This window comes from Corvus moneduloides, chromosome 15 (genome assembly GCF_009650955.1).
Source record: "Corvus moneduloides isolate bCorMon1 chromosome 15, bCorMon1.pri, whole genome shotgun sequence".
NCBI classification, from domain to species: domain Eukaryota; kingdom Metazoa; phylum Chordata; class Aves; order Passeriformes; family Corvidae; genus Corvus; species Corvus moneduloides.
Genome location: NC_045490.1, coordinates 1,854,746 through 1,881,540, shown reverse-complemented (window position 1 = coordinate 1,881,540; position 26,795 = coordinate 1,854,746). Strand labels below are relative to the sequence as shown.

The 26,795-nt window shown below is 59.2% G+C and overlaps 1 protein-coding gene across 16 annotated transcripts in view; it reads left to right on the top strand.

Moving 5' to 3' along the window:
- The first annotated feature begins 302 nt into the window (after nucleotides 1-302).
- ABLIM3 (actin binding LIM protein family member 3) overlaps nucleotides 303-26,795 on the top strand; it is a 46,395-nt gene continuing 19,902 nt past the window's right edge. For 14 of the 16 annotated variants that reach the window (XR_004243221.1, XR_004243220.1, XM_032125067.1 and 11 more), the window contains exon 1: nucleotides 7,581-7,734. Coding sequence is in view for 14 of the 16 variants with exons in the window: in XM_032125067.1 (XP_031980958.1) it covers nucleotides 7,596-7,734 (139 nt within the window). In the remaining 2 variants the exon portion in view is untranslated. Of the gene's footprint in view, nucleotides 611-7,580; nucleotides 7,735-26,795 lie in introns of those variants that run through there. The other 2 variants (XM_032125075.1, XM_032125074.1) reach the window with 1 other exon arrangement.

Sequence of the window (26,795 nt, the reverse complement as noted above, 5' to 3'; positions counted from 1 at the left end):
TGCCGGGGCGGTGCCGCCGGGCCGGGGCGGTGCCGCCGGGCCGGGGCGGTGCCGGGGCGGTGCCGGGGCGGTGCCGGGGCGGTGCCGGGGCGGTGCCGCCGGGCCGGGGCGGTGCCGGGGCGGTGCCGGGGCGGTGCCGGGGCGGTGCCGGGGCGGTGCCGCCGGGCCGGGGCGGTGCCGGGGCGGTGCCGGGGCGGTGCCGGGGCGGTGCCGGGGCGGTGCCGGGGCGGTGCCGGTGCTGCGCGGCCCCGCCGCCGCTCCCAGCCGCTATAAGCGGGCGGCCGCGGCCGCGCTCCGCAGTGCATGGCCGAGCCCCGACCGGCCCCTGCCGCTCCGCCAGGACCCTCCCCCGGACCGGGACCCTCCCCCGGACCGGTCCCGGCCGCCCCCCGCAGCCGCCAGCCGTGACCTTGGCATCCGCCAGCCCCGGGGACAGCTGCCGTGGGATGCGTTAGCCGGCGGATCGCACGGGAATATTTCTGCTGGGAAAAGGAGAGCGGCAGCCTCCTCCCGCGGCCGGGGAGCGGCAGGAAAAGCGGATTTAAGGAGCATCTTTGGCCCTTTGTTGGATGAGAAGGACGGAGAAGGAGCGGCAGGATGAGCACTAGCAGTGAGTACGGCGTCCTCTCGCCTCGGCTGTGGGAGTGGGGCTGATACCGCACCGAGCTGGCTGGGAGGAATTGGAAAGAAAATGTCATAACAGCGCTGACAAGCCTAGTGGGATGGAATTTTGGGTTATTTTCCTGCCTGCCTTTTGCTTGCCTGCTTTCTGCCAGGCTCTGGCTCTGCCGTGTTTGATGTGGGCTGAGCCGTGGTGCTTATCTCCACGGAGTACTTTTCTTGGCTTGGGTTTCTGGGGTTTTGGAGGGCAGAGCATCGACTGAAATGTCGATACGCAACATGGTGAGAGGCAGCCAGGAGCGCTCTGACAGGCACAGCCTCACTTGCTGCTGCCTCTGCCTGGGAAGAAATGGATGTGAGGGGAGGAGGAGAAGGGCGAGGAGAGACCCAGAAACCTGAGCAAAGCACAGGTGCAATCCTGAAAAAAACCCAAACCTTCTGCAGCTGGGGATGTGGGTGTTCCTATTGTGTGTGTGAGACAGGGACAGAGGCACTCATGCGCCGTGGATGAATTTCTAAAGAAGCAGAGCTCGGAAATGTGCTGCATAAGATGAGAACTGGCACCAGGCTGCTCACTTTGGATTCTGTGCCCTTGTTGGAAAGTCTGGGAAGATTGATCAGGGTTGAGCAAGTCACAATCAATTTCTTTTTCCTGCCTGATGTGCTGGGTGACAGCTGTGCCCACCTTGCTGGCGCAGCTTCAATCCCTTCCTTTAAAAGCAGCGAGCCCCTGGCAAAGGAGTTGTTGTCGATGGCCACCTGAGGGGCTTCCTCCTGGGATAACCTCTCCAGGGAAGCCCCCCTGCCCCTCGCGTGGGTCCTGGAGCTGTGTGGGGAGCGGAGCCCTCCCCCAGGCACCAAACAGCACAGCAGCAACTTCTCCATTGCATTGGCGTGCTGAGGTTTCTCAATCCGAGGGCTTGGGGTGGTTCCCGAGCAAAACACCGTGAAAAATGCCGTGGCACGCTGCGAGGCAACAGAACAGGTGATTCCAGCTCTGTTGGGCTGTGTCACAGGCGAGGAAACTTTCCAGGTGCCCGCTGCCCAAGCCACACCTGGGACAGGGGCAAGCCCCCCTCCCGGGGGAGCGGGGCTGGCGCTGCCTAGGTGGGAAACAATAGGGACTGATTCTTTCCGAGCCTGTAGGATGCCTGATAACAAAGGGTCCTCCCTCTGCTCCTCTGGGTGAGCAGCTCGGCTCTGGTGCAGAGGACTGGTGGGATCAGTGGCCACCGTGGTCAGGTGGGACTGCTAAGCTTCCTCTAAGCCAATTTTGCCAAATGCCTGTTGGTTCCTTTTGGGATTCCTTCCCAGCTCTTAATAGCTGGCTTGGCTGCTGCGGGAGATAAGGGCTGTTTATGGCACTGGTGTCTTCTAACTCTCAGATCGTGCTGCAGAACTCCTTCAGCTGGGGCCTCCCACACTCAGCGAGGTGCCAGGGAGCCCAACCGCGCTGCCTGCCCGCTGTTCTGCCCTGACTCACGGGGAGAGGCCACGGGGCAGAGCCGGGACTCCCTTGGGAGCTGCTCCTCCTTCTGCCACCGCCTGGCTCTGTGGCCCCGGGCACATCACCCAGCAGTGCCAGCAGCTGCCAGGGCTCTTGCCAAGCCCTTGGGGGGGCTCTGCAGTCTTTGCCTAAGTTGCCATTCCCCCCTTTTAAGTAGCCACGTGTTTCAGCCAAGGTTTGGCAACTCTGTGTCATCTCCTGGTCACTCGCTGTGCTGGAGGTTGGTGATTTATGGGTCACTCCAGGTCCCTTTGGGACCACACCAGGGGTGTGCAAACCCTGCAGGGCACTGGCTCTGCCCTGTTGGGCTCCCAGCTGTTTTCCCAGCAGCTGGGGTGCTCTGAGCAGGGTTTGGATGCCCAAATGCTGCCTCTCTCCTGTTCCCAGCCATGGCCCGAGCCTCTCCCAGCTGGCTCTGGGAGGCAGGCCGGGGTGTGGGGCCATCTCTGCCGTCAGCAAGTTCTGGGACCGGTGTGAACACTGCCAAAAGCTGCCTCTGCCCATTGCTGCTGCCTCTGCCCATCGCTGCTGCCTCACCCAGCTCTGACCATCCCTCCCCAGCCTGTAGCCCTCAAATCCCTCTGCCCACAAGGCACCAAAAAACAAATCCTGGGAGCCTTGTGCCAGTGCCATCTCCATTTCACCACCCCACCCCCGATGCCACCTGGCACTGACCTATCATGGGTTTTTTCCCCTTCTGCTGGTGGCCAGTGGCTCAGTGGAGCTCGGTGCCACTTGTCAGAGGCTTCCCAGCCCTGCCAGCATGGCCAGCTCTGCTGTTTGGTTTTTGGCTGTTTTTCCCCTTAATCCTGTAGTGTCTGAGGGCTTGGATGTGGTGGGATCCCCCAGGGGCACTCCAGCCTCCCCAGGCTGCTCTCTCTCCCCTGGTGCCCAGGAGGAGGAGGATGGCTGAAGAAACCAGATTGTGCATAGATTTATGATGTCCAGGTGTACTTGGGCCTGCAGGGCTAAAATTCTGGGGCTGGCAAACCAAGGAGAAGCACAGCTGAGGATGAAATGCCACCATCTGATCTGTGAATTCCCACCACTGCTTCCCGTTTTGCTAACGCTTCTCTCCTGCCTGAAGCAGGTGTGAGGCAGGAAACCTGTGGCTGTGGGCCACTGCTGGCCCCAAGCCATGCTGGTGAGCAAATCTGTGAGGCCTCCAGGAGCTCTGGGCAGGATTTGCTGGGTTTGTCTGTGGGGATGCTCCATGCACAGCACACCTGTCCTTGCTGAGGGGATGGGGATTGCTTTTCACCCTGGATTTGAGGACCCCACGTCACCATCTCTCCCGTGATGAAGGCAAAGCCAGATGGAAATTGTGTATTTAAGGTGAAGAGGTAAAACCACTCGATCTCAGGCCCAAACTGTTATCCTGAGGCTGCAGAGCAGCTCAGGTGGCCCTGAGGGTGGAAGGGGTGGGAAGGTGGCCTCTGCTCCTGGGATTCCAGGAGTGCAGTGAGGGTTTGGAGGGCACGGTGTCAGTGTTTACATTCGTTAGGCTATCACTGCCTCGCACTAATTGGTTACAAATGGATTCCTGCCTTAGCAAGCAGGTCTGTGGTGCTGCTTGGCATTTCCAGGGGAGCTGGAGCTTGTAGGACAAACCCTTGGGTAAGACAACGTCCCTTAAAATCACCCCCTGGAATCTCCTCTGCCTGCAGCCAGCATCTCCCTCGGAATCTGGGCAGGGAGTTTGATGTGACTGATGCTGTGTTTGTGCTGAAAGGGTTCAAGCTGTCACTGCCCCAAGGATTTCAGCCTCTGGAGTGGGAAGGATCCCTTCTGCTGCTCTGGAGGGAGCCAGCAGGTCTGGGTGCTGCAGGTCCATGGAGTGCTCTCCGTGAGTCACCCCGTGGGATTTGCACATCATCCCTTTTGGCCCAGCTCTTTTGGGGTGGGAGAGGGGCTGCTGCCAGTCTGGGCACTGGTTTTGCCAGGAGCAAGGTGCCCCTGGTTGGTCTGGGTCTTGCAAAGGACATCCCAGCTCCTGGGTTGAGCTGCGTTCAGCAGGATCTGGATCAGTGTGGTACTGGGTGATTGGGTGCACAAACCTGGGATCTTCCAGATTCCCTTCTGTCTCCAGTGTGCACCTGGAAAAAGGAGACCAGAATCTGATGGCAAGTTAACTCAGGGTGGGCTGAGCCATTTATCCCCATCCTTGGAGCAGCTGGGAGCCTGTTGGAGCACGGAGAACTCCCGAAGAAGGTTTGGTATGCCAAGTGGAAAGTTTCATCCCAATCCCTGCCACCTCTCAAATTCCTGCCGAGAGGCTCCCCTGCTCTGAGAAGGAGCTGTGGGGAAAGGCTGGACAGCGAAGCATTTGGGAGGGGAGGCTTCCTGACAGACCCTGGTGAACGCAGCATGTTTGCCTGGTTATTTTTGTCTCCCTTAAATCGTGCTCCCGCTCAGATCGTGATCCTCTAAGCGTAATTATGCCGTAATCTCCAGGCACATGTGGTTACAAGGTGTTTACCAGCAAACTCCATTAAGGCCCTGTGTAATTAAAGAGGAATCCCGTGGTGCTGCACATCCCTGGGAGCTCCAGCTCGGCTCCTCAGGCAGGTGATTCACCAGGTGTCCCCACCCTGTGGGGCAGGACCTGCTGGGGAGCACAGGGAGGTTTTTTCCCCCCATGTTCCAAAGTGCAGGGAACCCGGAGGGATCAGCTTGTTGATGTCATGAGCAGGGTGTTTTCCAGAATCTGGGCACCAAGGGGCACTCCCAGACTCCCTGCCCACATTTTAGTCCTCTCAATGCCCTGACTCTGACAAACAACCAGACACAAATCATCCCCTGTTTTCCTGGGCAGCCTAGCAGAGGGACAATCGCCCATTGCATTCACTCTGCTGCCAGAAAATTCCGATCCCAGGCAGCAGCTCTGTCCCTGGGCTGGTGGATGGGCTGTCCTCTCTCCAGGCTCTCTTGCCAGCCCTCTTTCCTGGCAGCTGGCCCTTGGAAGAGCAGGAGCCACGGAAAGTGGCCCTGCAGGCCCGTGGAGTGCGTGCTGTAAGGTCGATTGAAGCGACTGAATTCTTTCAAGGGCCTACCGTGCTCTTCTAAAATAAACAGCACATTTTCTAATCACCAAGTGACGAGTGGGTTAGCAGGATAACAGCATCTGGGATGCCAGCAGGCTGGGCTGGTGACAGGAGTCCGTGTGCTGCTGCCTTTGCTGGGAAGGAGGGAACACAAACCCACCCAGTTCCTGCCAGACCCCGCGGTCCTGTCGTGATGGGGCCATCACGAAGTGGTTGGGACACCTCATTCGGTATTTTTGGTTCTCAAATACATCAGAGCCTGAGCTGGGAGCGCTGCAGCACCTCCAGAAAGCATCTGAGGGTGGAGCGGTCGCGGCAGGAACTGGGATGAGGAGGGATGGAGAGTTTTGCAGGATGAAAGGGAACGTGGAGGGAAGGCCCAGGTGCCTCAGGCGCAGGGATTTTGGTTGTGGGGGATTGGAAGCCTGGAGAAGGGAAGGGGGTTGTGCTGGGCCCTCCTGTGCCCAGTCAGGGTCTCAGGGCATCCCTGGGGAGTAGAACAGCTGGAATGCCTGGTTCAGAGGCACTTGCTGGGACATGTGGTGGGGATCTCCCAGTCACAGGTGCTCCCACAGCCCCTGTGGGCACACCTGGCTCTCCAGGAAAGGGCTGATTGGGGTTTAACAGGCCCAAAGCGATCTCTCACAGCAGCAAACTCAGCTGCACAGGTCCCATTTCTCTGCTGGTGGCTCAGGTATTTGATAAGCCCCAGTTTCTCGGTGCATTTTTCAGCTCAGGTGGAGTTTTCTGAATGCTTTATCAGTATCAGCCATGAGCCCTGGCCTGGGAATTGATGAGCTTTCTCCACTGCCTGGGGCGGAGAGCAGAAAGAAAAAGGAGCTGCTGCTGTGGTTTCTTTACCCAGCCTGTCTGACCTTCCTTTCTTCTTCCCCTTGCTGGCCTGGCAAGGTCTGCACAGCCCCAAGGATCGTTTGTTTTTCTGTTCGTGGACATTTTACTCCCCTTCCATTTTGAATCAGCTTCTTCCTGAGTCTGGGAAAGGCTCAGAGCTGGGAAGGTCCTTGTGGGAAGGTTTCTCTGAGGAACGCAGCAGTGTAAGGGGGGGGTGGGCAGGTGCTCGAGGTTTGAAGCCATCCCTTTGGCTCCTGGTTTTCCTTGGCAACAAGTGGCACATTTTGGAGAGCTGTGGGGTAGGGAAAGCTTTTCTGCTGCAATGCCAGCCTCAAAAACCTTTCCTCAGCCCAGCCTGAGCCTGCAGCAGCCTGAGTTTGAGTCCCAGGGTTTGACCTGTCCTCAGAGCAGGGAGTTACGTGACTGCTTCCCAGATATGCAGCCAGACTGCAGGATCAGACAAGCCAAATGTGGAGCAGGACTCGGTGTGAGCTCCCAAATCCACGTGCCGGGCCCTGGGGAACAGCCCCCCTCAGGAACACCTCGCTTGTGAAAGCACCTTGCAGGGCCCTGCCTGTCCTTCCCAGCATCCCAGCTGTGCTGCCAGCCCTGGGGATCAAGGAATTTTCATGGAATTACAGGATGGCCGGGGATGGAAGGGACCTTAAAGTTCTTGTCCCACCCCCTGCCATGGGCAGGGACACCTTCCATGGACCAGGGTGCTCCAAGCCCTGCCCAACCTGGCCTTGGACACTTCCAGGGATTGCTCTTGCTGGAGAATGGGAGCTATTTTTAAATCCTCTGGGGGACTGGGTGGGTTGCTGCCTGCCTCAGAGGCACTTGCTGGGACATGTGGTGGGGATCTCCCAGTCACAGCTGCTCCCAGCCTGGGTTCCCAGGGCAGGCACAGAGGGTCCCAGCAGGGTGGATGCCCCAGGGTGGCTTTGTTTCACCCCCTGGTGAAGGAGGAGGAGGAGGGGGCAGCAAAGCTGTGCGTGGAACCCATTCCTGAGGCACGGCAGGAGCCACAGCCCCTCCATGGCCCAGAGCTGCCTCCCTCCAAAAGAAGGGGGTTCCTTACCCTGGCCATGCAGCAGGGCTGGCTCAGGGCTGGTCTGGCAGCTGCTGCTGCCCTGCCTGTCTCCTCTGCACTGAATCCCCGAGGGCTTTTTCCTAAAAGAAGGAATCAAATCCCCTCTGGCTGCGCTGGCCAGGGTTGGGGCGGTGAGTGGCTCTCTCAGGCTGGTGTGGCTGCAAGCTCTGTGCCATCCGGGATGCCCGTGGTGACCACAGGAGCAAGCAGGTCCCTGGGCTCACAGCAAGGACCCACAGCAGGTCCCCATGGTGAACCAGAGAGTGGTCAGGTGCTGAGACCAGCAATGGGAAGGTTCTCCTTGAAGCCAAACCCAAAGAAACGAGGGCTGGGGCGGGCAGAGGTCCCAGAGCCCCTCCAGGGTGGTGCAGACCCCGCTTCTCTCAGCACCAACCCGTGTGGGGCACACAGGGGTGAGCAGGCAGCTCTGCTCCGGGTTTCCCCTCTCTCTGCTCCCCTGGCAGCAGCCCTGGGTGTGATGGAGCACGGCCGGTCCCCGCGGACCCTCCTTCCCTGCGCTGTGCCGGGGTCCGGCGTGTCCCTCCCTCCGTCCCCATCCCCCGCTGGCACCTCCCGCGCCAGCTCCGCTGCTCAGAGGATGGAGAAGGTGGAGCAAGGTAAGATGAGCCCGCTCTCAGCTCCTATAAATAACAGCGCCAGCCCAGCATCGGCTGAGGGGGGTGGGGGGGGACCGGCTCCGTCCGTCCGAGGCGCAGCCGGGCTGGGCGAGCAGCGCTGCCGTGGGGCCAGCGCTCGGCTCCTGCGCAGCCTGAGCGCCGCTGTGCCATCACCTCCGTGGCAGTGGCAGGAGGGCATCCTTCCCCCGCGGTGGGCCAGCCTGCTTCTGGCTCTTGCCAGGCTGTGCCGGGGCGCAGGTGGCGTGGGTGGGGGGTCTTTGGGGTGTGGGCTGGGTTTGTGGCCAGATTTCGGGACAGAAGGGGATGGCAGCTATTCCATAGGGAATAAGCAGATTTAGGAGGGGCAAGAGGGGCTTGTGGGGTTGATGTAGTGCCTGTGGGGATCAGGAAGACCTGGGTCCTGTCTGTTTGTCCAGGCTGTGCCTTGGGGGTCGGTTTTGCTGGCATTTCCCCAACCTTTTGCCCACGAACCAAGCAGCAGAGCAGCTTCCAGGTGCGTGGGCACACAGGGAGAGCCAAGGCAAGGAAGCCATCCTTCAGCTGGTGGCAGCTGCTGCTCCATCCAGCACGAAGCTGGATGATCCCAGCTTGGAGCCTTTGATCAGGGAGCAAAACCATCCCTTCATCCACCCCCAGGTGTGATTTGAGAGAACTTGCACTGGTGTCCAACCATCTGGCCCAGCTGCCCCCCAGGGGAGGAGTGGGCTGGATCTGATCCTTCTCCCCTGGAAAAGGAGGTGCCTGGATGAGCTGGCCAGGGAGAGCTGAGGCAGTGAGTGTGGATGTTCTCCCCTCCCCTGCTTTTGAAAAAAAAAGGAAAAGTCACTGCCTGCACGGTGAGTTATGTGGTGATGACTCCTTCTGATGGGCTACATATAAAATCCCTCGCCTCCCTGAGGATGCTCCCCGTTGAAAGCTTTTATGGCATCTTAAAAATAGCCACAGAGGGGGAGAGAATGAGAAGATGGATAGGTAGGTGGATCCCTAATAAGGAGAGAAGAGGAAACAGCTCGAGAGGGAATGGAAAGACTTTGGTGAACGGCATGTGAGTGATTGCTGAGGGAGGGGGTGGTGTGGCCATACCGAGCCGCTGAGCTGCGTGCCCAGCGGGAGCAGGAAACCCTATAAAAAGCCTGCCTGGGAGATCTGTGCCTTGCACGTGCTGGGGTGAGCATCAGCCCGGGCTGTGTCTCCTGCAGGCGCTCGCTGCATTCTACAAGTACCCGTTAAAAATAATCCGCAGCTCTCGGCCCGGCTGCAGCTGCTGCTCCTGCGTGATCCCCAAACAGCTCATCCCTGCTCCTTCCCTGCCCGCAGCCTCAGGCTGGAGCTGAGGGATGAGCTCGCTCCTGGATTTCCCTGAGCTGGTGGCCTTTCCCACCTGGGCTGTGCTCCGGGAAAGGTGCTGGGAGCTGCCTCTGCCCTGGCACCTTTGATTTGTAATGCCAGGGGTGAGATGTGGGGATGGTGGCACTGGGCTGGGGCTCCGTGAGGGCACAGCTGCCAGGGCCTGGCTGGAGCAGCATTCCCAGAGCCGCTGGCAGGGGTGCCCTGCAGGGGGACAGTCCTGCTCTGCCGTGTGGCACTGCCAGCACAGCGGCTCCGGGACCCGGGGAGGGGCTCCAGGCCCTTTGCTGTGCTTGCGGCAGTTCTCCCCATCACTCAGGGAAGATTTTCCAGTGTCTCCAAGAAATGCTAATTGCTTTGGCTTCTCTTGGTACAGCACAGCCACTGGGCACAAAGGGCTCTTAGTCAGCTGAGAGATCTGCCAGATCCTCCCTCTGGATCCCCTGGAGAGCTGGTGGAGTCTGCCGTGACCACTGCTGAGCCCCACGTCCCCGGGTCCCATCGTCTCCCCAAGCTGGCCCGGACCTGTGGTCCCGACATCCAGTGGCACGAGGCACTGTGACCTCTCTTTGGGATGTGAAACCCCCCCAAACTCAGCCCCCGGCAGGCACAGCGTGGAGTCAGTGCTCCCCTTGCGCTGCAGGAAGGGTGGCTGGAGGGATAGGGAGTTTCCCATTCTGGGAATGTGGCAGGAGCCATCAGTGGTGCTCTGTCTGTCCTCCCAAGCCCCTGGGGTGCCACTGCCCACCCCAGCTCTGCCCCTGGCAGGAAAAGCCCTGTGCAGGTGGCTTTGTTTGGTGCAGGCAGCTGGGAAACATTCCTTGGCTTTGCCCCTGCTCGAACTGCAGGGAAAGAACGCTGCTAACAAGGCTCCTCTGTCACAGCCGCCAGCCTGTCACATCCAGGCCATCTCCCTCTTGCTTTCTCGTCTTTTTTATCTTTTTTTTTTCCCTCCCTCAGCTAGACAGGAACCCAGGGAAGCAGAGGCTGTGGGGGTTGGCACTGCCCAACTCTGGGGAATAGTGAGGCTGGAGAGATCCTGCCTGATCCTTGTGGGTGGTTCTGAGCTGGCAGCACTGTCCTGGCTGGAGAGTGTCCATCCCCCTCCCCACCTGGAGTGCTGCATCCTGCTCTGGGATCCCAGCACAGGAAAGGCTGGGAGAGCTGGGATTGTCCAGTCTGGAGAGGAGAAGCTTTGGGGTGACCTGATTGTGGCCTTCCAGGGTCTGAGGGGAGCCTGCAAGAAATGTGGAGAGAGACTGTTTACAAGGGATGGAGTGACAGGACAAGGGGCAATGCCTTCACACTGACAGAGCACAGTTTGATGGGATGTTGGGAAGGAATCCTGCCCTGTGAGGGTGGGCAGGCCCTGGCACAGGGTGCCCAGAGCAGCTGTGGCTGCCCCTGGATCCCTGGCAGTGTCCAAGGCCAGGCTGGACACTGGGGCTTGGAGCAGCCTGGGACAGTGGGAGGTGTCCCTGCCCATGGCAGGGGGTGGAACAAGATGAGTTTTAAGGTGTCTTTCAATGCCAACCATTCCACGATGCTACCTCTGGTCCCTGCTCCCACCTTGCCTGCCCTTGGCTGGGAGCATCCCGTGGGTGTCCAGAGGGAGCACTGGCCAGGAGAGGACTCAGGCAGCTGCCCCAGCCCTCTGTGCCTGCTTGGCTGCTCAGGTGGCAGCAAGGGTCCAGTTTGGGACACAGTTCTGTTCCCTGGCAGGCAGGTTTTGGCTCACTTAACCAAAAGCACAACAAAGCCCGTGCTCATTTTTCTCCTGCTGAAAGGGAACTTGTTCCCTGGAAAGTGCCAGCTCTGCCGGGCCCATTGATTGCTTGTTAATTGTCGCTAATGAGGAGCTGGGCGAAGTGGCATCCAGAGGCTCTTGGGGACAGACTGTCGCTTCGGCTCGGGAGGGACATCTCAGCGGGGAAGGGAGCCGTGGCCTCGGCGTGGGTGAGCTGAGCTGCATGAATGGGTTCACTAACGAGGAGCGCTCCAATTCCTGCGCCTGCAGCTCGGGAGGGCAGCGCCGTGCCCTGACTCGGCGAGGGTTAAGAGGATCCCCGGTGCTTTCCCGTACACAGATGGATTTATTTACACGTGGAGAGGTTGAGATGGAGAGGTCTAAACTGATGCCTTAAGAGGCCTCCTAGACACAGAGACTGGACAGGAGTAAGGGAATACAGGCAGGGATTTATTTGAAAGGCCTTCAAAGGTACCCCTGGGGGCCAGAGGCCACTGCCCAGATGGACCCCAAGGTGGACCCCAGGTCACGAGTTCTTCACACTTTTATAGGTTTGGTTCATTTGCATAGCAGGGTTAATTCTCCAATTAAAGCTTCAGTTAATGATGGAATTTCCCCAAGCTTGCCCCCCTTTAGAGGCTCTTTAGTTTATACCTTTTGGGCCTAGGACAGTCTGGGTGACCTCGGAGAGCAGACCCAGACAGGCTTTGTTATGTCTGCCCAGCACAGAGAGCAGAAATGAACAGGCTACGAGAGACTCCAGAGTCGCACACTGGGCAGTGCAGGATTTGAAAAACAGAAAAGTTAAAACCTAAGGCATCAGAACCCACCCTGCCCAGGAGGGAGGGCTCAGCCTCTGTGGCCCATGAGCAGCTGGACGCGATGCCAGGGCTTGGCCCCTTGCCGCCAGCCCGCCAGTCGGAGGCTGTTTTGTGCCCAGCCCTGATGAAAGGCACCAAGGGCTTTTAGCAGGAGCCAGCCGTGTCTGCCTGCCCGGAGCTCCCCATGCTGGCAGCCTCCCCCTCCTTTGGAAGTCGGGATTCTGGGCGTCCTGGAGAGCTGAGGAGAGCACGAGTGTGGCAAGGAGGAGGGGAGGGGATGAGGTGTGTGCCGAGCCCCTCGTGTGCCCGGGGCAGTTCATTGCCACATCCCCATTGTCCCCAGCCAGGTTTGGCCCTGCCCTGCTTGGCTCCTCTTGCTGAGGCTCAGGATGTGGCTGGAGGGGTGTGAAGCCCCCTTGGGAGTGTCACACTGGTGCAGAGGTGTGTTTGTACTTGTGGAGACAGCTCTCCCACGGCAGCAGCTCCCCGAGTGCCCGTGCCCTGCTGCGGCCGCTCCTGTGGCACCCGTGCCGCTCACCTCCGTGGTTCCTTTTATCTCCTCTTTGCTCAAATGGCTGAGCTGCTTTACCTGTCCTTTTCCTGGGAGTGTTCTCAGCTTTTCTCCCATTCCTGCCAGGCTTCCATGTACCTGTGACCTCCTCCCGCCCCCTGGGTACCTCCTCTTGTCCTCACAAGTGGTGGGTGAGGCCCCAGCAAGAGGCTGTGTCTGCGGCTCTGCAGAAGGGGATCTTCCCTCTGGGATTTGTTATTTCATTGGAATAAACAGCCACGTGGGATGTTATTTTCCATCCAGCTGAGGGAGGTTGGAATTGCTGCTTTCTGCCCCAAACCCTGATGTCTGGTTTTGGATTCTCTGCCTTTGAAGTGGGGAGGAGAAGCAAGAGTGGAGCGTGTGGATGCTGCTCGTGTTCTTGCAGGGCAAGGGCTGATGTCAAGGGATTGGTGGTTGCACCTCTGCCTCCTACTCTGACCCTGGTTTGGGGTTCAGGTGAGCCCCAAGCCATGCAATGAAGTGTCATGTACTTTGTTTTCCACTGCTTCCAGGCTCCTTTCATAATGGAGACGGCTGTGGGCTTGGGACTGGCTGTTGCTCTGTGCTCCGCTTGAGGGTCTCACTATTCTGACCCCTAAAATACCTTTCAGGGGTCTCAGGCAGCCCTGCACCACTTGGGAAGCAGCAGGACAAAGAGCTGGCACCGCTGGGCTGAGGAATGTGCCTGGACTCCAAAACTGGGGCGGAGTGGGAGAGCCCTGAGCTGGTGGGATGTGTGTGACCCAAAATCTGAGCCAACCCATCGGTGCTGGGGAAGGGGAACAATAACTCCATCCATCCATCCATCCATCCATCCATTCCTTGAGGGTCTCTGAGGTCTGAGAGCCACCTCAGGGGGTGGAAGGGCTCCTCCTGTGTCTCTGGCAGGTGTCACCTCCTGCACCACAGTGGGACATCCTGGGGCTGCCAGGCTGGGAAGGGGGACAGGAGGGATCTCTGCCGGGACAGTGGGGCCGCCAGAAAATGTCTCAGTGGGGCACTCAGAGGGCGGTGGTGCTGAAGGTCATCCCAAGGGGAGCAGCCTCGAGGCAGCTCCATCTCCCACCACCGTTGTTGTCCCTCCCCACGGCTCCCCCCTGCCCCAGCCTTTGCTCCATGACTGTTTGCCTTTCCTGCTTTTTTTCCTTCCACCCCACCTTCCTTTTCTCTTCTCTTTCCCCGTTTCTCTCCTGGCAGCTTTGTTCTCCTGGCTGTGTACCGGGGTTGCCATGGTGACTGCCACAGCATCTCTGCATCCCGCAGGAGTGGTCCTGCGCTGCCCTGGCCATGGCGAGTGGCAGGGCACCCTCCTGCCCCTCCCAGGGGCCACCTGCCACCTCCTCCCAGGGATGGAATTCCCTGGGGACATCCCTGTGACACATCCTGGTGTCTGGGGAGAGGAGGGGATGGCGTGGGGTGGCCCTCAGCAGCTCAGGCTGGGGCTGGGGCGCAGGGCTGGCTGCACGGCACAGCTTTATTGCTGCCAGAAACATTCCAATAAAGCCTTCCATAAATGTTTTTTAATGAGCAAACCCTACCTGAGGAAAACAGAGGAGCTGCTGCAGCACGGGGAGTCCCCATGGGTGTGGAGGCAGAGCTGCTGGTGGCCTTCTGGTGGCGATTTGCAGATGACAAGATCTCCTTGCAGTGTGTGTCAGAATCGCTGGGCCCCTTTCAGGAGATCTCCTTGCAGTGTGTGTCAGAATCGCTGGGCCCCTTTCAGGAGATAATTAGGATGACGTGTTATTAGCTGATTACTGGGGAAACATACGTTTATCGAGGATTTATTCTGCACCCAGCATTAATCTCCTGTATAGCTGCTAAACCCCCATAAATAATCTGATTTTGATAATCAATTGCCATTGCAAGTTCCCCTATAAATCTCAATTAAATGCACATTTAACTCGCATCAAGTTGCCAAATTTGCTTGTGCATGTGCATCCTGCTGCTTGCCTGGGGCAGATGTCTGGGGATGTGCAAGCTCCAGTCTGTTTTTCAGACAGCCTGAAACCAGAATGGGCTCTGCCAAGGCAGAGCAGCCCCAGGAACAGCACCGCTGCTCTCCCGTGGTCCCACACGGAGAATCCAGCACATCCCAGCTCCCTGCTGCTGCTCCCACGTTGCTGTGCCTGGCTCTTCCAGCCTGGGGTTGGCAGTGAGGGCAGCAGGAGGAGGCTGTGCCTCTGCACCCTCCCCGGGAGGGGAGATGGAATTGCCAAAACCCATGTGGGGGCTTTCAGTAGTGCTTGCCTGGGGTGGAAACTGAGATTGGCTTGGGCTTGGTTGAGTCCTGGCCACCCTTGGGCCACTGTAGAGACTTTTCCAGCCTTAGTGCTGGTGGAGGGCTCAGAGGGTGGGGACATCCTGCAGGGAGAAGGTGACCAGCAGGACAAGGTGCCACCAGCTTTCTTTGGAGCTGGAAGGAGATTCCAGCCATTACCTGGGCTCTGTTTGCTGTTGGGGCCACACTGACTTATTTTATCTCCTTGTCTTTGCAAGAACTGCACCTCAGGGAGGGCAGGGAGAGCTGGGTGGTTGTGGCAGAGCTCTGGTGATGTGTTCCGTGCTGGGGACCTGGTGGGGGCATGGCAAACGTCCCGCTGCCTTTCAGGGTGTGGGATTTTGGCCTCACCTGGGCTGCTGCACCCCAGAGGTGAGATGGTTTTGGATGGTTTTGGAATGCAGCCCCCCATCCCTGCTGTCTCAGGGGTGTCGGCTGGGGCTGTGATGATCCCAGGACTGCACTGGGGGAGCCATAGAAGAAATTATGAAGCTCTTCAGATGGCTGGGAAGATGTCAGAGAGCTCCTCCTGAGCCTGGCTGGAGCCCAGCCTGCCGATTGTGGTGGTGTGGGAAATCCACAAACGTACAGATGGCAGGAGAGCAAAACCTGCTGCCTTTTAATGGGGACAGCGTCGTGCCCGGCCACAGCGGGCAGCAGCTGAGCGTTAGCAGCTTTGGGCGAGAGCAGGAGCTCTCAGGGCCCGGCCCAGGGGGATTCTGCCTCTCCTGGTGCAGCAGCATGGGCCTGTGGAGGAGCAGGGATGCCCAGCTGTGCACAGCTGTGTGTGCTGGTGGCAGCCCCAGGCAGGGCTGGCAGGTGCCACGAGCCCCAGGCTGGCTCCCAGGGGTGGCGTGTGACCGCTCCAGCCTGCTGTGTCCCTGGCACTGCTGAGTGCATCCCTGCCTGGCACATCCTCCCTCTGAACCCACCTTTCACCTCTGCCCGCTGGGGTGGGGTGGTGGCTCACAGAGAGACCTCGGATGCTGCCGTTTGTCACCAGCCTGGCACCACCTTGCCCAGGTATTGCTGCACCCCTCGGGGTGCCCTTCTGTGCCAAGGGGCTGTGTGGGCTCCCCAGAGCTCTGTCCCACGGGGTTTGACCCCAGCATTGAGGATGGGGTTGGAACGATGGAATCAGGCAGCAATGGGCTGGGGATGTGGGGTTTTCCAGCGCTATCCCGTGGGTCAGAGAGGCTGCCCTGCACTGCTTGTGGTGCCTGGAACACCACAGGTGGAGTCCCCATCCCTGGAGGTGTCCAAGGAAGGGCTGGAGGTGGCACTCAGTGCTCTGGGCTGGGGATGAGGTGGGGATTTGGCACAGCCTGGACTCCATGGCCTTGGAGGGCCTTTCTGACCCAAACGATTCTGTGTGGCCACGGGGCTGTCCCTGGCATGTCCCTGTCCCCCCCACCTGCTGCATCCACCTCTGCCACCCATATGCAAGGCCAGGTGTCTCAAATGAACTCCCTGCGGGGTGGGGACAATCTTTTTAGGGCCACATAAAGGCTCCATTTGTTGCCTTTAACAGAATTAGAGCGGGGATCATGGTAGATTTAGAAAAGCAGTCAACACCTTCTGTGCAGGGCCCCTGGAGGCTCTGCTCAGCTCCCCCTGGAGGGGCTTGGCACAGTTTTTGGGGGATGCTCTGTGTTAGAGGTCTGCAGGAGTGGGTTTCATCTCTTCCAACCCCATAATTTGCAGGGAGTTGGATTCAGGAGGGCTCCAAGGGGATGTGGCAGTGCCCTCCCTGCGACAGCCCCAGATCTGAAAGAGCTCTCAGTTGTTTTAGACAGCACCTTCCCAGGATATAAGAGCAGCTGGAGGAATTTGGAGCCAGCCAGGGAAGTTCCTGCTGGAGTTTTGCCCCCAACCCTGAGCTGTAACTCATCCCCTGGAATGGGACTGGCTGGGGGGCTGCTGCTCTCGAGCCTCCTGTCCCTCTGAGTACGTGCTGGCGGCATTGAGAGGGCTCTGTAACAAATATCCCTGCCCTGCAGCCTATTTCTGGGGCCATCGTCCCCTCTGTGACGCCAGGGCTTGCTTTGCCAGCTGTCACCCCCAGCCCAAATTCCCATTTCGTTGCGTTAATATCCATGCAGTGCTTCTGGATGGGGATTTGATTTCAGCTGGCTCCCCGGAGTAGAAAGAGTTAAAAATAGCAAATCCAACACCCCTCATTCCCTGGCTGTGACGCAATCTCCCAGGTTGGAGTTACAAAGCCGCCAGGAATAGGGTTTAAAATAAAACAAGGGAGTGCTCTGCACTCTGCAGAGTGGGAGAAAGCAGCTCCAGCCTGGAGGAAAGACATGGAGCAGCCTCTGGATTTATAAAACACGCAGGAGTTTGTCCCCCTTGCGGTGCTCATGGCCAGATAAGCGATGCTGCACACACACAGTGATTAGTGGGGGAATTCAGGAGGCTCTCAGCCCACCAGGGAATCCACAGGAGAACCCAGGAAGGAATGAGCTCAGTGCGCTCTGCTCGGGAGCACCTCGCCAAGGCTCAGCTGGACACTAAATCCGGCCAGCAGGGCAGGGATGTGCTGGATCCAGCAGCACCGAGGCTCCCTGGCAGCTGCGGGGCGCAGGCAGGGACAGAGCAGACGGATCCTCTCCCAAAAGTGCTCCCAGACTCTGGAAGCAACAGTCTGCTGCAAGGTGGCGAGGTGCCAGCCTGGCTCTGCCTCATCCAACGGGGCTGCTTCTCTGATCTGGCAGAGAAAATCCTAAATCCCCACGTTTCTCTCTCTCAGACGCTGCCCTAGTTTAAAAATGTCAGCTCCTGGCTTTTCTTTTGTAACATTTTAAATATAGCACCCTTTCTGTTTTCTGATGGATGCGCCATATGCTGGGGAAACGGCACCCGAATCCACCGAGCTGGTGGGCGGGGGTTAAAGGGAAAAAGCATTTCCATACGGGAAGCTGCAAACACAAAACACAGCAGCAGCGAGCAGCAAATCCCTCCTGCAGCAGCCAGGAATAAGCTCCTTTCTGTCCCGCCTGTCTCCGGGTGTTGGTGTGAGGAGCGAGCCTGAATGTTTCCATTGTGTCACCTCCTGTCCCGGCCACCCGGGCACTGCCTCCACAGCGCCCAGCAGGAGATGCCACCATCTGACAGCTGCTTTGCCCTTTCCTTTCCTCAGAAAGCTCCTTTGCTGCTTTCTCTTTGGGGGTTTTAGGGGGATTTTCCAGCTGGGATGGGTCCCTCGTGCTCCAGCTCGCCCAGACTGCTGCGGGCCGGGCTGGGGGTGGTGGTGGGTGGGTTTGGCAGCCAGGGGACGGTCCCCTCGGGCTCCCTGCACTCGCACACAGCCAGGGCTGTCTCCCAGCACTAAACACAGCCTCCGTTTAGCAGGAAATCTGGCCTCAGCAAAATGATGAGCTCAGGCTTTTCAGCTTTTGGCCGGGACCTCAAGTTTAGATTATTCCACTCTGCACATCCCTCAGCTTTAGGACCCAAGTGTAGCCCCTTGCATGGACCCCCCCAAAACCTGTCCAGCCCAGCTGGAGTGGAAAATAGCATCCTGTGGGCTGGGGCTGGGTCCAAGCCTCAGTCAAGGTCGCCCCTCCTGCTCTCTCTGGCTGGGGCTCCCCCACTTGTCACACCTCAGGAATCAAATCCAGGGGAGGAGATGGACTTTGGCCACTGCCTGGCTGCCAAGGTGGCTGTGTCCCTCGAGACCACCCTGCCAGGGGAGCAGGAGAGAGGCTGGGGTGGCCCAAAGCTCCTGCTGGCAGTGCCAGCTCAGGTTTGGCTCCATGCCCGGAGGGTGGGGGGGATGCAGTGAGGGATGTGACAGAATCCCAGAATGGTTTGGGTTGGAAGGGACATTAAAAATCATCTCATTCCACCCCCTGCCATGGGCAGGGACACCTCCCACTATCCCAGGTTGCTCCAAGCCTTGTCCAACCTGGCCATGGATGACCACAGTGGAGGAGGGGATGTGGGGAAGCTTTTCATATTTGCTCTTGCTCTGCAGCACCAGAGATTTGGGGCTGTGTCCCCTGGGTGTGACAGGTCCAGCAGGGCACAGGGCAGCTGCTCCCAAGGGCTTGGCCGGACACTGGCTGCGGGGTGGTGTCCTCCAGAGTGTGGCCTCAGCTGGTCCTGCTGCCCCTGGGATTCACAGAGGGCCACCAAGCACAGCCACGTGTCACTGTGACTGCTCAGACGGGGTTGTTCTCACCCAGATCCCTGTCCCAGGCTGCTGTGTCCCTGTTTCCAGCCCAGCCCCGCTTTTGTGCCCGTGCACATCATCCCCCTCACGCCTCCCCGCTCCTGCCCTGTTTGTTTGCATCCACAACAGCTCAGGCCAGAGTTTTTAAGCTGCACCAGATGTAAGGACCAAATCCCATCCTCAGCCTCTCAGCGGGGTTCCCTCCTCAGCTGCTTCCAGTGAAGCTTCCTGCAGCCCAAAATGCCGATCCCAGGGAGTGCTGCACATCTGCCAGGGCTGCAGGAGCTGCTGGGAGCTGCAGCAAACACCGGGAGCATGGGCAGGGCATGTGTGGGAGGCGAGAGGGCAGGAAGGTGTTTGTGCCTCCTGCCGTGGTGCTGGCCGTGCTGGTGTCAGTTTTGGGTGTAAAAGGGTTGGGTTTGTGCCACACCTGGTGTCACCTGTCCCCGCTGGGGTAGCTCCTCCCTCACTGAGCTATTCTGGGTCTCCTCCACAAGCCTGACCTTGTGTCGGAGCAGGATTTGAGCTCAGGGCTGGGCCCAGCTGAAATCCTCGCAGAGATTTCAAGAGCAGGGGATTGCAGAGGTGCAGTGTCCTTGCTCCTGCCTGGGAAAGTGGCAGCTCACAGCTGTCCTGGGCACCCACCCCAGCACAGGACCTGCCACCAGCCCTGTGGTACCTGGGGACAGCTCCCTGCTCCAGGCTCGCCAGGGCTCCTGCCCTGGGCAGCCATGCATTGCAGCAATTATTAATTAAAATGCAATCTATCCTTTCTCATCCTCTCCTCGAGACAACAAGAACTGCTAAAACATTCTCAGGGATAATAGGGAGGGGAATTAAGCAGTTCCTGGGAAATCTGAGCTGTGCCTTTTGGAGATTTCTCGCTGATCCTGGAGCCCAGGATTCCCTGTCGGGCTCTGCATCTCCAGCCCCACTCTCTGGAAATCCCAGTCCTGCTGGGAATGCAGGGGGAAAAGCACTCTGAGTGTGATGCTGGGTGTGGGGATGAGGATCTGGGTGTCCCATGAGGGATGTGGGGGGCTCAGGCTGGAGCAAAGGAGGCTCAGGGGGGACCTTGTGGCTCTGCACAAGTCCCTGACAGGAGGGGGCAGCCGGGGGGGTCGGGCTCTGCTCCCAGGGAACAGGGACAGGAGGAGAGGGAACGGCCTCAGGCTGGGCCAGGGCAGGCTCAGGGTGGACAGCAGCAGGAATTTCCCCATGGAAAGGGAGCTCAGGCCTTGGCAGGGGCTGCCCAGGGAGGTTTGGAGTGCCCATCCCTGGAGGTGCCCAAGGAAGGGCTGGAGGTGGCACTCAGAGCTCCGGGCTGGGGACACAGGTGGGGATGGGGCTGGACTCCATGGTCTGAGAGAGCTTTTCCAACTGAAACAATTCTGGGATTCTGTGGCTAATCCTAGTGGAGAGCAGCTCCTGGTGCAAACATGGTGCTGGGAGCAGAGCTGGGCAGCAGCCAGGAGGATTTTCCCCCAAATCCCAGTTCCATCCCAGTTGAGAGGCCTGGCGTGGGCAGACAGGCAGCAGCCTCCCTTGGGGGTCCCAGTCCCTCCCAGTGTGGGGGGCTGTGGAGCCCAGAGCTGTGCTGGGAGGGGCTCCCGTGGTGTCTGCAGAGACACAACCGTGTGAGCACCAGGAGCCCTGGCTGCAGCTGCAGTTCCAGGAGATCCTGTTGCCATGACAAGCTGTAAGAGTGTTATCCAGGAAAAAAAGATCCAGTTGGGGATGGGAGGGAAGGCTGCCAGTGTGGAGGGCACATGGATCCCATGGGAATTGCGCTCTGGTGTGGCTGTGTGGCTCGGATGTTCAACTGCACAGGTTGAACCTCTGACCTTCCAGGGTTACACCTCCAGGTGCTCCAGCCCCTTCCCGAGCTCTGTGCCCCCCAAATTCCCACACCTGGGGGTGCAGAGCCCTGCTCCTGTCCCCTCACCCTCCTCCAGCCCCCAACAGCCATCCTGGCACGGTCCTGGCAGGAAAGGGAAGGTGTCAGTTCTCCCAAATAGTGACAGGACAAGAGGAAATGGCCTCAAGCTGTGCCAGGGGAGGGTCAGGTTGGACATCAGCAGGAATTTCTGCATGGGATGGGTGCTCAGGCCTTGGAACTTCCAAGGGAGGTGCTGGGAATGCTCCTTTGCCTGGGGAGTGTCATTGCAGCCCTGAGTGTGAGGATGGCACGTGCAGCTGGTGCTCGTGGTGCTCCCTGGCCACTGCCAGGCTGGGAGTTCTCGGGATGCAGTGGAATTCTTGGGATACAGCGTGTTCCCTGGCTCTGCACAGCCCAGGGTGCAGCTGTCAGGCTGGGGGAGCACTGTCGTGCCTTTCTGTTGTCTGCACTCAGGTCATCAGGTCTGAGGAAGAGCAACTTTTCCCTCTTTTTGTTGGGAATCTGGGAAAATCACCGCAGCAGCAGCAGCCAGTGCTTCCAGCAAACCAGGCTGATCCCAGATCCCTCGCTCAGGACACCCCCAGGGTGCTGCTGGAATGGGGCTGGGGGTTCCTGCAGGGCAGGAGGCGAAACCTCTGCTGAGCCCCAGCGGGGTTTTTGGGTTTCCCTGGCACATTCCAGCCCTGCCTGTGTGGGAAGTAAACATCCTGCAGGCAGGCACGGGCAGCTGCCTGCGGCCAGGTCAGCATGGGAAGGCAGTCACGGCTTCCTCCACGCTCATTTGGAGAATAATTTCCACGGATGCAGCCAGAAACAAATTCTGCTGTGCAGGCAGGGCCCTGGCTGTTCGCTGCTCCAGCTTTTTGTTTGTTTTCCTTCCAACCTCTTGATTTTTTCCCCTTGTCTCCTTCCCTCTTTACCCTTCTCCTTTGTCTCCTCTGGGCGTTTTTGACCTCCCTCCTCTCTCTTTTTGCAGCGTGTCCCCGTGTGACCCAGCTCCCACGCTGGCATAATGTCCTGTCACGCCCTCGTGATGCCTTGGCACCTATTTGGGCACCTGCCACACTCACAGCCCTGCCTCCCGCTCCCAGCTACAGGGTGTTCCCTCCCTCGTGTGATGCCAGCGCTGGCCCAGCACCCCCAGCCCCGTGCCCTCTCCCATGGCGGCATGTGCCCCTCCAGCTCCTTGGTGCCATCCTTGCAGCACCCACAGCTTGTGCCCTGTGTCCCACCAAGGGAGTGACAGCGGCGGGGGGCGAGGGGCCAGCGTGAAGCAGGTGGGAGCAATAATTGGTCCTGATCTAATTAGGGAAGCCTAGGGCTGGATTAGGAGCTGTGGCAGTGGAGGGTTTTTAGCTGTAAGCCACAGATGGCTTTGCCTGGGAGGCAGGAGAGGCTGGCATGGACTGGAGGGGGTTCATAATCCCACCTGGAATACTCTCCAAGCTGGCTGACAGCTTTGGGAGCAGCCCAGTGCTGGCTCTGGGTGAGCTGGGTGGTCCCCGCTGCCCCCAGCCCGCTGTCCCACACCACAGTGCCTGTCCCAGCCCAGTCCTCGTGGATTCAGTGCAGACAGTGGCAGAAGCAGCCGGAGCTGCTCCAGGCTCAGCCTGTCCCACAGCAGATCCCTGCTACCCGTCCTCAGCCCATCAGGAGCACTCAGCCCGCCCCAGCCTAAAAATGTAAATATTCAATAAAGAACCACGGGATGCTTCTGGGTTTTACTGAGGGGAAGGATCAGGAGAGAAAATCCTCTGCCCAAAGGTAAATCTGGCATTTTCTCCTTGGTGGGAATGGCTTTTATCCGTGGCAGCTCCATGGGGAGCCGTGGGCTGAGCACCGAGATGGCCGTGCAGGGCTCAGATTCACCACCAGAGCCGAGCATCCCGACTGTTGGTCCCTTCCTTTATTTCAGGGATAATTTGGCTGATCCCTCACCTGGGTGCCTCACCCAGCTCTGTGCTGCTGGCACCCCCACAGTGTCAGCTCCTCAGCAGGGACCTGGGGTGGACTCGATGGTCTCAAAGGTCTTTTCCAGCCTCGTTAATTCTGATTCTGTCTGGAACAGGCACATGCCCACATGCCGGGGTCATGGCAGCCCCACAGGACGCAGGCTGAGGCTGTCCCGTGCCTGCTGAAGGACCAGCACCATCTGGCTCCCAGCCCATCCTTCCCTTCCTTCCCAAGGCGTTTTTACGGCTGCAGCCAAGCCCTGGCCGCTGCAGGACAGCAGGACAGCCTTTGGCCCCGCTGCTGATGAGAAACCCATATCCCGTAGCCCTGCAGTTCCCACCCTTCCTCCCCGGCCGCCCCTGGGACACAGCACAGCTCCTGCCTGGAGGGGAAATCCTCCCCCTCGCCCTCAGCTCCCCTCTGGAGCCGGCCGGGTCACCCTGGATGGCAGCGGGAGGATTTGGGGTGCAGGCTCCTGGAGTGCCACCTCCTTGTCCCCATACCCCAGCAGAGGTTTCCTTTACCTCGCTCTCTGCCCCCAGCCCGGCCCGCTGTGTCCCATCCCCGGTGCTTCACCCCGGCCTCTCCCTCAGCCTCCAGTGCTTCCAGCAAAATTCCTTCCTGGCCAGTCACTGCCGCCCCTCAGCCTTGACGCCTCCGGGGCTGCTGTGCTGGCAGGGCTGGGCTTCCTCTTCCTGAGCCTCCCCAGCCCTGCTCCCGACCCCCTCCTCACCCCAGAGCCGTGGAATCGGCCCTTCCCGGGGTCTGCCAGCCGTGCCCACCGGGAATGCCCGGTGGGAATGCCCAGCTTTCCTCACCCTCCCCGCTGCAGCTGCATCCCACCGCCAAGCTGTGCCACGCTGGTGCCACCACCCACAGCGGGGTTCTGAGAAGAGGATTTCCAGCCCCAGGGACCGCGCTGGGGGTGGGGTGGGGAATTGCTCAGTGCCAGGGAGCAGTGGGAAGCAGTGGGAAGCTGCTGGAAGGAGTTCAGCCCCATGGAGGTGTGACAATTCCTGCCAGCATCATCTGCCCTGCTCCCCCAGCGTCCAGCTGACATCCAGCATTCCAGGGGCTGGATCCATCCCATGGTGACACCCACACCTCCTTACACATTCCAGGGGCTGGATCCATCCCATGGTGACACCCACACCTCCTTACACATTCCAGGGGCTGGATCCATCCCATGGTGACACCCCCTTGCTGCAGGTGCCAACTCTCAGTCCCTGCATCACCCCTGGCACCCACCAGCCTCAGCTTCCCACGGTGGCACTGCCTCTCCTGATTAATTTCAGGGTGAATATTTTGCTTTTCCATGGTCCCTTTCACCTGTGGCTCTCCCAGCACTGTGCAAATATTAATTACTGGCAGTTAATTAAGCTCGGCATGCCCATCCTCCTGTGGAGATGCTGGGTCACAAACACACTGGCAGCAGAGCTGGGTGGGAGCTCCCGGCTACCTGTGGATAATGATCCCAACCCCACCTGGAAAAGCTTCTCCCTGATAGACCTTCCCGGAGGGCCAATGGGCTGGGAGAGGGAAATAGGTGGGAAAAGAGCAGCACCTACTCTGGTCCCAGTAAGGAAGGAGGGGTGGATCTTTAAAGATGCCTCTGGGTGCCCCTGGAAAGCTGCTGCTGGGGTATGTGGGGCTGTGGGATATGGGGCTGCCGGGGGGGGAACCCAAGCTGCTGGTGGAGCTGTGCCCTGTTATTTGTGTTGGTGGTGAGCAGCAAACCCTCCAAGGCAGATGGAAATTATCCCATTCTCCTTCCACTCGTGAAGGGCTCGAAGTGTTCCAGGGGTTCAGCATTTCCGCATCCTGGTGCAGGGCTGGACACTGTGCAGGAAGAGCACAGGAAGACAAACAAGGTCGTTGACCCTCCTGAAACGAAGGAGGGGGATTGCCCAGGGGTGGGAATTGCAGATTGTTCATGGGAGCAGCCCTTGGGCACGGTCCCTGCGCCCTCCTGGGGGACTGAGCTCCTCTGCTCAGCCGTGGGGGTTGTTGGGGGGCTGTCCCCCTGCCCGGGTCGCACGCTGGCTGTGCACGGCCACCGCTGCCTGACCCCGGGGCTGCGCAGGGCAGCAATCCCTGACCGGAGGTGCCACCTTAATCCGGATCAGTGGGAAATCTGTCAAGTGCCCACACAGCCCCGTGGCGCTTCCCTGCCTGGCTGTGCCCTCAGCTCGTCAAGAACCGGCCAGGATGCGGGCACAGCCCCACAGGAGCTGGCCCTGGGCAAGTTTTGCACTGAGAGTGGAGCACAAACGCAGGAATTGTTGGCCCAGATGAGCTCCGAGCAAAACAGGAGCAAAGTGGGGGCAGATTATGGCATTCCTTGGGCAGCTCCCACCCCCTCTCCACGCCTGCTGTATCCCAGCCTGAGAGGCCACTAATGCTACTTACATTATTAGTGGATTATTTGGGTGTAATGAGCTTTGCCCCGCTCAGCTGGCCCTGTGCTCGGGGCTGTGGGATGTGTAATACTTCCTGCACGGGGCCACAAGGCGGGCAGCTGCTGCCTGGAACACAGGCACACAATGCACCAATGTTCCCGGACAAAATTCCAGCCTGGGCTGGAGGTTAAGCACGAATCAGGGAGCTTTGGGCAGCGCTGAACAAAGCGGGAGGGTGAGGGTGCCCTGAGCTGGGTCCTGACCCGTCCCCACGGGCACTGCCAGCAGTGACTGGCTCAGATCCATCTCTGCCCGTGGTGGGGCACAGCTGAAAGCATCTTTTCCATCCTCAGCTTCTTTTCCTCTGCCTTCCTCCCATCAGACCAAGCAAGGGCTTGGCGATGTGTTGCTATGGGCACCAGGAAGTTTTCCCTGGAGACCAGCAGCCCGCACTAAGCGATGCCTGCATGTTCTGACATAGATTATTATTTTTGCCTTCCCCTTTTCTTCATCGTGAATGTTGAAGTGTGGATGAATTCCTGGCTTTTCCCCCTGCCTCTGTCCTGCTTTCCTCTCCCAGCTTTGTGCATTTCCATGGCTGTGTCCCAGGGCTTGGCTTCGGCTCCGTTCTGGGTCAGGGTGTGAGCAGTGGGTGCGTGGGAGGAACTTTCAGCTCTGTAACTCTTGCTCTGCTGGAGACCCCTGCGGGGAAGATCCCTGATTTATTCCAGCCTCAGGAAATCCTGTTGGTCCCCTCAGGCAGCTGCAGAGCTCCTGGGCACCCATTACCATCACAGGAGGTGCTGGATTGCTGTTCCCAGGGCTGGTGCCTCCTGGGTGGGGGTTCCCTGCTCCCTTCGTTGTGTTTGGGACCTCAGAGTGATTTAGGTCTAGACTAATTAGTCTCTGCTGGGGCTGAGCTCCAGGCCTGACTCCCATTTTGCCACTGCTCTGCTGGCACTTGGCATCCTTTAGTGTCTCAGGTACCTCTGAGAGCTCTTGGCTTGCAGGGAAGGGAAGTCCCAGCAGCTCTTGGAAGTCAAGGCCGGAGTCTGAGCTTTGCAGGAGGGCACTCAGAGCTTCCCTCGCAGCCCATTCCCAGCAGCTCCAGGGATGGAGGGTCAGCCCATTTCCCGGAGGGAAGCAGTGCTGTGTCTCTGGGCACTTGGCACAGGGAATGGGATTGCACTGTGACAGGGTCTCAGTGTCATTTTGACTTCTCCTGCTTGGCTTTTGAAGGCAATAATGGGCTGTTTCTGTTCGCTGTCACTTGATCTGCCCCTGGGTGAGCGAGGAGCCCCTGCTGAGTGATCTCCTCTGTCCTGTGCCCCTTCTTCCCTGCTCTGGAGTGACTTCACAGGCTGGCTTTCAATCAGCTGCTTCTCTTGTTCCTGGGAATGCAGTTCAGCCCTGGGTCAGAAAAGCTCCTGCCTTTTGCTGCTCAAGTTGCCCAGATTGTGACTCCCTCTCAGAAATCTTACAGCAAATAAATCCCGTGCTGCTCGGGCCCTGCCTGCAGTGCTTGGCGTGGTGTCAGCCTGGCTGGAGCTCCTGCACAGCCCAGGCACTGCCAGGTGGGGCAGGGAAAGCAGGAGCTGCTCTGGGTTTTCTCCACGTGTTTGGGAATTGCCTTGAGACAGAAGGATCTGCACGGAGCAGGAGGATTTTACCCTGCTGATGCCGCTGGGCATCACCTGTGTGGTGTTCCCAGAGGGGTGAGGAGCAAAGGTGAATCCCAGCACTGTCTGCAGCAGGAGAATTTCAGCTCTTGCCCTGCCCTGCCCTGCAGCCCCCAGCTCCTTCCAGAACCTCCACGCGCTGTGGGGCCGCTCTGGAAGGAGCCGTGGGCCTCGGGATGC